General features: G+C 42.1%; 1 protein-coding gene across 1 annotated transcript; it reads right to left on the reverse strand.

The window, feature by feature from the left end:
- Positions 1-7,850: 7,850 nt before the first annotated feature.
- LOC115013856 (zinc finger protein 888-like) lies at positions 7,851-10,878 on the reverse strand. The gene has a single exon (XM_029440396.1). The coding sequence runs from the start codon at positions 10,862-10,864 to the stop codon at positions 10,103-10,105; it is 762 nt and encodes a 253-aa protein (XP_029296256.1). The 5' UTR covers positions 10,865-10,878; the 3' UTR covers positions 7,851-10,102.
- Between the last annotated feature and the right edge of the window lie 2,134 nt (positions 10,879-13,012).

A 13,012-nucleotide genomic window follows, 5' to 3' on the forward strand; every position in this document is an offset into this window, starting at 1 on the left:
ATACTAGAGAGATGAGAGAGACTGCGACTAGAGAGACGAGAGACGAGAGACGAGAGAGACTGAGACTAGAGACGAGAGTGACTGAGATTAGACAGACGAGAAAGACGAGAGAGACAAAAGAGACTGAAACCAAAGAGACTGAGACTAGAGAGACTAGAGAGACGAGAGAGACGAGAGAGACGAGAGAGATGAGAGAGACGAGAGAGACAAAAGAGACTGAGACCAAAGAGACTGAGACTAGAGAGACTAGAGAGACTAGAGAGACGAGAGAGACGAGAGAGTCTGAGATAAGAGAGACGAGAGAGACGAGAGATGAGAGAGACAAAAGAGACTGAGACAAGAGAGAGACGAGAGACGAGAGACGAGAGATGAGAGACGAGAGACGAGAGAGACTGAGACTAGAGACGAGAGTGACTGAGACTAGACAGACGAGAGAAACTGAGACTAGAGAGACGAGAGAGACTAAGACGAATGAGAGACGAGAGAGACAGAGAGTAGAGAGAGTAGAGAGACTGGAGAGACTGAGACTAGAGAGACGAGAGAGACTGAGACTAGAGAGACTGAGACTGGAGAGACTGAGACTAGAGAGACGAGAGAGACTGAGACTAGAGAGACCAGGGAGACTGAGACTAGAGAGACTAGAGAGACTAGAGAGACGAGAGAGACGAGAGAGTCTGAGATAAGAGAGACGAGAGAGACGAGAGATGAGAGAGACAAAAGAGACTGAGACAAGAGAGAGACGAGAGACGAGAGATGAGAGACGAGAGACGAGAGAGACTGAGACTAGAGACGAGAGTGACTGAGACTAGACAGACGAGAGAAACTGAGACTAGAGAGACGAGAGAGACTAAGACGAATGAGAGACGAGAGAGACAGAGAGTAGAGAGAGTAGAGAGACTGGAGAGACTGAGACTAGAGAGACAAGAGAGACTGAGACTAGAGAGACTGAGACTGGAGAGACTGAGACTAGAGAGACGAGAGAGACTGAGACTAGAGAGACCAGGGAGACTGAGACTAGAGAGACTGAGACTAGAGAGACTAGAGAGACGACAGAGACGAGAGAGTCTGAGATAAGAGAGACGAGAAAGACGAGAGATGAGAGAGACAAGAGAGAGACAAGAGAGACGAGAGACGAGAGACGAGAGACGAGAGACGAGAGACGAGAGAGACTGAGACTAGAGACGAGAGTGACTGAGACTAGACAGACGAGAGAAACTGAGACTAGAGAGACGAGAGAGACTAAGACGAATGAGAGACGAGAGAGACACAGAGTAGAGAGAGTAGAGAGACTGGAGAGACTGAGACTAGAGAGACTATAGAGACTGAGACTAGAGAGACGAGAGAGACAGAGACTAGCGAGACTTAAACTAGAGAGACTAGAGAGTCTAGAGAGACTGAGAGTCGAGAGACTAGAGAGACTGAGACTAGAGAGACTAGAGAGACTAGAAATGACTGGAGGCATGGCCGTGACAGGAACAATTTTTTTTTTAATGAATACTGATATAACAATGTGATTACATTTGTAGTTATTATTATATCATTTTACATTGTGTTTTTCTGTGCACAGGAGATAATGAAGAAGACCATCAACTTTTGCCCAGGAAGGATGGCAGTGTCATTCAGGAAGGGTTCATCCGACCACCTGCGGCAGGACCCCTCAGATGAGGCCATGAGGATTAAAAACAATCATTCGCTTCAGGACAAGTCTCCCCCTCAGAGACATGAGCTTGTGAGGAATACTGCTCTCACGGTGGTCCTTCAGCGGGGAGAGGATGTGTCGGACCGACTGGATGTGATGGGGGAGTATGTGCTGCAGTTCGATAAGTACAACGGGAAACTGTTCAAGTGGCTTTCAACCCCCAAGGACCAAGCAAAGACAACCTGCTGTCATTTCTGTACTATGCCAGGAGCTTCTAGGAAATTGAGGACTTGAGGGAGTACCTATACTGTCGGCTGTGAAGCCAGGGCCGAAGACATCTGGAGGCATATCTGGGAGAGCAGGGCTGATGGCCATGCCTCCTATATGATATTGATATTTCCAATTGTAGAATAACAATTATTTTCATTTATTTTTCAATCAGTATTTGTCTGTTTTGGCCAAAGAAAACTAAAGTTATTCAGTTTCAATATTGATGGAAAATTAAATAATCAAACATTTATTCTCATTTGCTCAGCTTGTAACCTTACACATCTGTACAATACACATCTTTTGTTGTTCCTAATATGAGTAAAACTGGCATATTATTTGGAAATTAGTATATTTTACATGCATTATTATATAAAGGATGTTTCTCAATTCTTTGCTTTTATGTGAAGTATAACTGCTATAAAAATAAACTATAATATCTTACTAATTATTATTATTATTATTATTATTATTATTATTATTATTATTATTATTATTATTATTATTATTATACTATTAAGTTCAATGCAACTATTACCATACCCAGCAAATAAAAGTAGCATTGATGTCTAACCTTTAAACCATAAATTCTTAAATTATCATCCTAAAAGATTAATTAGTTACACATGATTTGTCCAAAATCTGTGATTAAACTTCTTTAAACATTTAAGATGTTAAATGTAATTGTTTTTCATTATGCACACATGCTGTAACAAAATATTGAGAATCAAATATGAGAAGTTTGTTTGGGTAAGGTTGGATTCAAACCGTCTCTTTTTTGAAGGGCTTTTGGCCAAGAAACTGTCTTGTACACCTATACACGGCTGGCCATCCATCAAAGGCGGAAAAACTGACCACTATGCTAACGAGGAACAGATTTTAGATCATAAAAGTTTTTGTATTTAAGATTGCAAGCAAATTATTTACAGCACTACTATATCAACGCTTTTGTACATGCAATATTTACACACTCGAGTTGGTGCTGCCGTCCTCTATGGGCTCCTTAGCAATTATTTAATACTTTTTGTTGCCGTCCCGACTGGGCCCCTTAGCAACACGTTTGACATCCTGATGGTCACTCCTCTGAGCAACACGACAGCATTACAACTTGTGTGTGTGAGTTTGATCATCCTTTGTATGTATAAACTCAAGCTCCTTCTTGCAAGAATATAGACTCAAATACTTATTTGATTTTGATCCTGACTTTGTGGTGCTATTAAGAATATTTTTCCCACACATCCCTACTGGGCTCCTTAGCCTCTTAGGAAGTGGGCGAATTTATCCGAAAATACCTACAAACGACATACCCAAAGTAAATTGAAAGCTGCTCTTCAACCATTTGCACCAGCTGCATGATTTTGGTCTCATTCAAAAGATAACTCTCGTATTGTTCTTGCAAAGCAGTGAAGAATCACTCCAAGTGCTTCTGGCACTGAGTAATAGTGGTCTGAATATACTGAATTTGAAGAAAATACACTCCGCCTGAAGTTTGTTGTTGAAAAAGATGTCTGAAGATGGGTATAGCTGGTAGTCCCGAGCTGAAATACACAATAGAAACATAGAACCAAGTGTTATCAAGTTCACCACCAAATTTCAGATAAAAAGGGATAAAAAGAGTAACACCAGGCGTACACCAACTGTGCAATATGTACATGTACTATACATATTATAATATTTATTAATAAATATTATTTTTCTTTATTTATAAATAACCATTATATACCCATAGGGTCTAGGAGTGTTAAAAAAGTTACAACCATTGGGACAGAGTTCAACAAGTGGCGCGAGCCAGATTTCTGTCACCAGTAAGAAATAAGCAAGTGGATAAAAGTCTTATTGGATATGGATATTGCGTCACTTTGACTTGGATATCAGTATAATCCGACAACGGTTTGCACCCCAGAGGGCGGAGATTCCAGAGACTACACCGATAATCAGCTGGAGAAAGGCATACATGGTCTCAAAGGAGTGCCTTAGAATGGAATGTGATTTTTCAATTGATGGTTTGAATTCTCATTCTCCCACTTTTTCTACAGCAGATGTAATTTTGGATGTCTTCTTCCTTGTTATTTTTTTCAAAGGCGGTTTGCATCCAAAATGTTGCATTACAGCCTTATACCAGATTGAAAATTGAATTCTCTTATCTAATAAAATTTTTTTTTTAACGTTCATCCCCACCTCTCATCCCATTCTCTAATAAAAAGTATTAATTCAATATACGCTCTGAGAGGGCTAGAAAGCCTCTCTCTAGCAGGTGCTGGTCTACCAGCTAGTTCCCATTAATGATGATCCCAGTCCCCCACCTCCTTCTTCCCTCCTACCGTTACACTTTGTCAACTACTTTGTAAAAAAGATAGATGACATACGGTCTTTTTTTTTTTTCGACTTGCCGACTAACATCATTTGTTCACCATCCACATTACTTCCCCCCACTCTTACTTCTTTCTCCACTCTATCTTCGAATGAAGTTCTATCTCTCATTACCTCTGCCCGTCTTACCACCTGCCCTCTGGACCCTATCCCCTCTCACCTTCTCCAGTCTATTGCTCCTGACCTCCTTCCTTTTATCACCCATCTCCTTAACATCTGGTTGCTTTCCTAACAATATTAAAGAGGCAAGAGTGAACCCTCTCTTAAAGAAACCAGAACAATCTTCTTGATCCGCACCAATCTGGTTTCAAGGCGGGCCACTCAACTGAGACTGCCCTCCTCGCTGTCACTGAGGAACGCCACGCTGCTAGAGCAGACTCCCTCTCATCTGTTGTCATCCTTCTGGACCTTTCTGCTGCGTTTGACACAGTGAACCACCAGATCCTCCTCCACACCCTCCAAGAACTGGGAGTCTCAGGCTTTGCTCTCTCCCTGCTCGCATCCTACCTAAAGGATCGCACCTACAGGGTAAATTGGAGAGGGGCTCTGTCGGACCCCTGTCAACTCACCACCGGCGTACCTCAGGGCTCTGTCCTGGGGCCTCTCCTCTTTTCACTGTACACCAACTCAATTGGCTCTGTCATTCACTCTCACGGTTTCTCCTACCACAGCTACGCAGATGACACTCAACCGATTCTGTCTTTTCCCAGATCTGAAACCCAGGTGGAGGCACGGATCTTGGCTTGTCTGGCTGATATCTCTCGGTGGATGGCCGCACATCACTTGAAACTCAACCTTGACAAGACCGAGCGCCTTTTCCTTCCAGGTAAGGGCTCTCTCATCCAAGACCTTACCATTAACATCAGCACCTCTGTTGTTTCCCCGACTCTGACTGCAAGGAATCTGGGTGTGACGCTGCATCGCTGCAACAACTCGCTTCTGCAGATACACTCTGTACAACATCAGGAGGATACGTCCCCTACTGACTTAGAAGGCCACGCAGGTTCTTGTTTAGGCTCTTGTCATCTCACGCCTTCACTACTGCAACTCCCTCCTCGCTGGACTGCCTGCATGTGCCATTCGACCTCTGCAGCTCATCCAGAATGCAGCACCCCGACTGGTCTTGAATCTACCCAAGTTCTCCCACACTATACCGCTTCTCCGCTCCCTTCACTGACTATCAGTGGCGGCCCAAATCTGCTTCAAGACTCTGGTACTGGCCTACCGTGCTGTGAATGGATCAGCCCCTTCCTACATCCAGGTCATGGTCGAACCATACACCCCAGCGCGTTCAATTCGCTCTGTGTCGCCCAATCGGCTCGCCACTCCCTCACTACGAGTGGGACCCAGATTTCCCTAAAAACAAAACCCGCCTGTTTGCTATCCTGGCTCCAAAATGGTGGAACGACCTCCCCATTGATGTCAGGACAGCAGACACTCTTCACACCTTCCGTCGCAGACTGAAAACTCACCTGTTTCGACTGCACCTCGGCGAATGAAGAAAACAAAATAACTGTTCTTTGTATGTTGCACTTATATTGGTTTGGCTTATTTATAGCTAATAGTTGAATTTGTATTCTATTGTTTCTGTATGTTGCACTTCAAACTGGCTTATTTGAAGATAGTGTTCACTTATACGATTGTACCTATTTGAAGCTATTGTACTTACAAGATTCTTGCTGTTCGGAGTTGCATCTCCATGATTGTTTGCACTTTTTGTACGTCGCTTTGGACAAAAGCATCAGCTAAATGAACTGTAATGTAATGTAATGTAAATGCTGGTCCATCAGCATGCTGTTGCTGGTGAAGCTAAATGACCATTTTAGCTCATTTCTCTGTACATACAGTATATCTCAAAAGTGAGTACACCCTTTAGATTTTTGCAAATATTCTGTTATATCCTTTCAGGGGATAACATTATCCTACTGAAACTTTGATATAACTTAAAGTAGTCAGTGTGCTGCTTGAATAACAGTATAGATTTATTGTCCTTTGAAAATTACTCAGTACACAGCTGTTAATGTCTAAACAGCTGGCAACAAAAGTGAGTACACCCCATAGTGAACATGTCCTAATTGTGCCCAATGATGTTGTTTTCCCGCCCTGGTGTCATGTGACTCGTTAGTGTTACAAGGATTCAGGTGTAAATGATAAGCAGGGCTGTTAAATTTGGTGTTTTGGGCACAATTCTCTCTGAATGCTGGACAACATGGCACCTCATGGCAAGGAACTCTCTGAGCGGCTGAAAAAAAGGATTATTGCGCTTCACAAAGATGGCCTTGGCTATAAGAAGATTGCCAACACCATGAAAATGAGTTGCAGCACAGTGGCTAAGATCATACAGCGGTTTTCGAGGACAGGTTCCACTCGGAACAGGCCTCGCCAGGGTCGACCAAAGAAGTTGAGTCCACGTGCTCAGCGTCATATCCAGAGGTTGGTTTCCAAAAATAGACGTGCGAGTGCTTCCAGCATTGCTGCAGAGGTTGCAGAAGTGGGATGTCAGCCTGTCAGTGCCCAGACCATACGCCGCACACTGCATCAAATCGGTTTGTATGGCCGTCGCCCCAGACAGAAGCCCCTTCTGAAACCGATGCATAAGAAAGCCCGCAAACAGTTTGCTGAAGACAATGAATCCAAGAACATGAGTTACTGGAACCATGTCCTGTGGTCTGATGAGACCAAAATAAACCTGTTTGGGTCAGATGGTGTCCGGCGTGTGTGGCGGCACCCTGGTGAGGAGTACCAAGACAAATGTGTTTTGCCTACAGTCAAGCATGGTGGTGGCAACATCATGGTCTGGGGCTGCATGAGTGCTGCCGGCACTGGGGAGCTGCATTTCATTGAGGGACACATGAATTCCAATATATACTGTGACATCCTGCAGCAGAGCATGATCCCCTCTCTTCGGAAACTGGGCCGTAGGGCAGTTTTCCAACATGATAATGACCCTAAACACACCTCCAAGATGACAACGGCCTTGCTGAAGAAGCTGAAGGTTAAGGTGATGGACTGGCCAAGTATGTCTCCAGACCTAAACCCAATTGAGCACATGTGGGGCATCCTCAAGAGGAAGGTGGAGGAGTGCAAGGTGTCCAACATCCGTGCGCTCCGTGATGTCGTCGTGGAGGAGTGGAAGAAGATTCCAGAAGCAACCTGTGCAGCTCTGGTGAATTCCATGCCCAGGAGGGTTAAAGCAGTGCTAGATAACAATGGTGGTCACACAAAATATTGACACTTTGGGCACAATTTAGACATGTTCACTATGGGGTGTACTCACTTTTGTTGCCAGCTGTTTAGACATTAACAGCTGTGTACTGAGTAATTTTCAAAGGACAATAAATCTATACTGTTATTCAAGCAGCACACTGACTACTTTAAGTTATATCAAAGTTTCAGTAGGATAATGTTATCCCCTGAAAGGATATAACAGAATATTTGCAAAAATCTAAAGGGTGTACTCACTTTTGAGATATACTGTAAATATGCAGCCAGTACTTACATGGTCCGTGTAGTTGTAACTTCTTTGATTGCGTATTTCTACGTATAAAATAACTGAAATACAAGAGAACTGAAATATATAAAGGAGATCTTTAATTAATTTGTTGTAATTACTTGTCATGAAATACAACACATACCATTATCTCCATGTTCATACAAAGGCATTTATAAAAAAATTAAAACTGAAAAAACAAAATATTATTGAACGGCAACATCCTGGTATACATTCTTTTTTTTTTTTATCACAATATGTTTGTAGCATTTAGAAAGAAATTACTTGACAGCATCTCTTCAAGACAATGTATACTCACGTTCATTATTTACAAACTGTAAAATGTGATGCACCTTTCTACCTTGGTAACAAACATGTGTGATATGAATACGTTCTCTTAAGCCTCTATATTTTCTGGCCTTTCCAGCAATACAGTGCATATGGAAAGAATTCATACACTTTTTTCACATTTAATTATGTTACAGCCTAATTCCAAAATGAATTAAATAAAAAATATCCAGAGCGCTCTGGAGCAGGTTTTCATGCAGGATCTCCCTGTACTTTGCTCCATTCAGCTTTCTGTCGACCCTGACTAGTCTCCCAGTCCCTGCCACTGAAAAAATAAAACACAGCATGATGCTGCCACCACCATGCTTCACCGTTGGGACGGTATTGCACAGGTGATAAGCAGTGCATGGTTTCTTCCAGATGTGACGTTTAGAATTGAGGCCAAACTGTTCAATCTTAGTTTCATCAGACCAGAGATTCTTGTTTCTCACAGTCTGAGTCCTCCAAGCGGCTTTCATGTGTTTTGCACTGAGCAGTGGCTTCTGTCTGGCCACTCTGCCATACAGCACAGATCCATGGAGTGCTGTAGTGATGGTTGTCCTTCTGGAAGGTTCTCCTATCTCCACAGAGGATCTCTGGAGCTTGGTCAGAGTGACCATCGGGTTCTTGATCACCTCTCTTACCAAGGCCCTTCTCCCCGATTGCTCAATTTGTGACGGGAAGCCAGTTCTAGGAAGTCTTAGTTGTTCCAAACTGTCAGAATGATGGAGGCCACTGTGTTCTTGGGAACCTTTAATGCAGCAGAAATTGTTTTGTAGCCAACCCCAGCTCTGTGCCTCGACGCAATCCTACCTCTGAGCTCCACAGGCAATTCCTTTGACCTCCTGGTTTGGTTTTTGCACAAAAATACATTGTAAACTGTGGGACCTTATATAGACAGGTGTGTGTCTTTACAAATCATGTCTAATCAATTTCATTTACCACAGGTGGACTCCAAAGGTGTAGGATCATCTCAACAATGATAGAGATTGGATGCTCCTGAGCTTCATTTCAAGTGTCACAGCAAAGGGAGTGAATACTTATGTACATGTGATATTTTATTTTTATTTTGTTTAATACATTTGCAAAACATTCTAAAAAAACCTTTTTCACTTTGTGCAGTATTGTGTGTAGAATGTTGAGAGAATTTTTATCCATTTTGGAATAAGGCTGTAACATAACAAAATGTGGAAAAAGTGAAGGGTTATGAATACATTCCAGATGCACTGTATGTTCTGTCAGTCAGTCTTCAAACAATGTGCAGCAGTATAACAAATTAAATAAACAGTGTTGCTACAATCATCCATGCTCAGTGTCATCATTGTTCAATTAAAAAGTTCCATGCAATGCAGTAACATTCATCTTGGTTAACAGTTTGTTCATCATTGTCAGTTACAACATTAACGTTCCCCTTAAAGGTCCAGTGTGTAGGATTTAGTGGAATCTAGCGGTGAGGTTGCAGGTGCAACTAACTGAATACTCCTCCGCTCACATCCTTTTCCAAGCGTTGAGAGAAGCTACAGTGACTTCCGGTAACGTAAAAACACAGACGACCCTTTCTAGAATCAGTTTGGTTCGTCTGTTCTGTGATACTGAAGAGGCAACATGGCCGTCTCAGTGGAAGAGGACACGCTCCTCATGTAGATACGAAGGGCTCATATTAATCTAATGAAAACACAACAATTCTTAGTTTCAGGTGATTATAGACGAAAGAATACAAAGTTATGAATACTATATTCCATTTCTGCCAATAGATCCCCCTGAATCCTAAAGCCGAGTTCTCCTGCTCGTGGAGCCGTGCAGGGACTGCCTGCATGTACCAGTATGCATTACGCGCGATCTTCTGAAGCCCAGCATCCGACCAGCCATATCCTCCATCACATGCATTCCTACCTGTACATTCAGGTGATCAAGCACTATCCCATTGCAATCAAATAACCCAAAACAGATGCACAATATAACCCTGAAGTCAGGAGTGTCACACTCCTTTTAGTTCCTCCTGTTCTTCTTTAATCCCTGGAACCTGTGTGCTGCAGTGATGCAGCTTCTCCCCCTGCATGTGTTCTCATGTGGCCTTTCAAGTGACTATTACGGTGGAATTTTTTTTCGCACATTTTGCAAGAATATGGCTTCTCTCCTGTGTGGATTCTTATATGGCGTGTCAAATGACTATTATATCGGAATTTTTTTTCACACGTTTTGCAAGAATATGGCTTCTCTCCTGTGTGGATTTTCATGTGGCGTGTCAAGTGACTATTATATAGGAAATATTTTCCACATGTTTTGCATGCAAACATCTTCTCCCCTGTGTGGACTCTTATATGATAGTTCAATGCTGAATTCTGAGTGAATCTTTTTCCACATGTTTTGCAAGAATATTGCTTCTCACCTGTGTGGATTCTCATGTGGATTACCAAGTGACTATTATTTCTGAAAACTTTGCCACATGTTTTGCAAGAATACGGCTTCTCCCCTGTGTGGATTCTCAGATGTCTCTTCAATGATGATTTATTCTGAAAGTCTTTTCCACATGTGTCACATTTGAAAGGCTGCTTACCTGTGTGAGTATCACAGTGAATCTCTGACAGGTTAGGGTTGTCTACATTGTTTCTGTGATTTATGCTTTCGTGATGCTGATTCTGTAGATTTAGCTCTGCATTAGTTGAGCCTGAGTCTCCATGCTTGTCTTCTTTCTGATCTTGGCTCTCAGCTACATGAGAGTTGTGAGAGAGGAGCTGGTGGTCACTTTCCTCATCAGTAGGAGTCAACATAAAGGTATCAGTCTCCTGCTTCAGTACAAGCTGCTCTCCCTCCTGACTGGTGCAGAGTTCCTCCTGCTCCTCTTTAATCTGTGGAGGCTCTGGGTCCTCTTGGTCCAGACTGGAGTTCCTCTCCTGAACACAGAGCTGCTGGTCAGAGAGAACCTCCTCCTCCTGACAGACATGTTGCTGTGGGAGCTCTGGAGGGACAGAGAACAAAAGGAATAGGATAATACTGCAGACATGCGAACAAATTAGTACCAGTGATATATTAATATATCACGTTACTGGTAACATCAGAGGAATTGTATGTATACAATTCCTCTGATTTGTGTCATTACGTTTTACGCACCTATCCTGTGTAACTTTATTTCGGGTTTCCAAACGACATCCAGCAGTCTGCGCTGACGGTAGATCTCTGCCTCGTACTCGACGACAGCTTTCTGAAAAACTCCGAATATTTCTTCAGCAGCAGCATTTAGTCGCTCGTTGACAAACTCTCTCAAACACTCAACTGAAGACATTGTTGCTTAACTATAAGTCAAATATTCATACACGCAACGACTACAACATCGTCTCTCAGCTAGTTTAATACATCCAGAGAGCTGAGCTAACGCTAATAATGCCTGTACTGTTTACTTCCGCTGCATGGATTCTTCTTCTTCTTCTTCTTCTTCTTCTTCTTCTTCTTCTTCGGTTTTACGGCAGGTGGCAACCAGCGTTAAGATTAATTACGGCCACCTACTGTGTTGGAGGAAGGACTAGAATAATCTATCCCTTTAGGAAAATGAAGAAGAATACACTTCACTGTAAAATAAATTCTATCGATCAGCTCAGTTTGTTTCAAATATTGGACTAGTCTCCCTAACCCAATATCCAATACATTATTAAGACTCAGTTATTTCCCTCTGTCTTAAAGATGTATTGGCTTTGTTATTATTGGATGTATTAAAAGTGTAATACCGCCACCTCCAGGATTGGAGTGTGTAGCAGTAGAGTGGCAGGTAAAAGATATATACATAAAACTAAATCCCGTCTATTATTCCTGCTGGTGTTAAGTCATTAATTAGAAATGTGCAAACTTTTCACAATGTGTTTCCTGGAAGATTCCCCAATGTAATATTGGGATTTTCCTCAATTAATATTGTTATTATTTCCCTTATTTCTTGGTTATCTGTTCCAATCTGTCAGTTTGACAGTTTCCGGTTTATTACAGTGTGTGCATAGTCCAGCCGGGTGCTTACCTATTGTGTGGAGTGTTTGGTTTAATCCTTTATGTCCTATTCTCAGACTTGTAATGAGCATCTCTTCCCTTGGGCTCCTGCTCCGTGTTCCACCGACGCCTACATCTTTTTGGTTTCTGTAAAGATGTCTTCCTGTGTCACTGAAGTCTTGCCAGGTTTTGCATGTATAGTCTTTTACAACAGTTTAAACCTCTGCTTTACTTAATGGTATCCTCTTTGTATGTCAATGACCTGTTTTTTAAAGGATTATTTAGCCAATATGTCTATGACCTTCTCATTTCCTTCCACACAGAGGCTACATGAAACCCAAAGAAAGGAGATTTTTAATCTCCTACAATGTAGTCACATGAATAGTGGCACATGAATAGTTTCATACACAATATCCTGCCTGCAGTTCAGTCTTTGTGCATGCACAGGCAACAATCATCTGCGTCTAAAAAGTGAAGCCAATGAGAAGTGCCTTAAACTTGCATTCTCTCTAATATATAAAAGAAGTCCGGTTGGGTACAAGTCTATGAGAAAATGACCTGACTTCTCACTTGATTTATTATCTCAGTAAACATTGTAAAAATGAGTTTAATGTCTCAACGCTAGTTTCAAATATTGTTCAATACAGCCTGATGTTCATTTTGTCAATGATCGTCCCATTTAGAGAAAAATAGACGATAAAGCAGCATATGCGTTAGGGATGTGGTTCCACAGTCTAGAGCAGTGTTACTCATTGCGCGGCTCGCCAAGCTTTAATTGGTGGCTCGCGTGGCAGTGGGCTGAATAAAGGGGTGATAGATATGATTATGCAGTCAATACATATATTTTATAAAAACACTAAAAACAAGCAGGGCTATTACATATATCCCATTAAAACACTGGAAGTGTCTGCTCCATTAGCCTACAAATAATACAAATAATTGATAAA

This window comes from Cottoperca gobio, chromosome 1, assembly GCF_900634415.1.
Source record: "Cottoperca gobio chromosome 1, fCotGob3.1, whole genome shotgun sequence".
NCBI classification, from domain to species: Eukaryota; Metazoa; Chordata; class Actinopteri; order Perciformes; family Bovichtidae; genus Cottoperca; species Cottoperca gobio.

Bases quoted from the DNA above. Each gene is read 5' to 3' on its own strand.
- LOC115013856 (XM_029440396.1), bottom strand. From the start codon at position 10,864: ATGTTGACTCCTACTGATGAGGAAAGTGACCACCAGCTCCTCTCTCAC.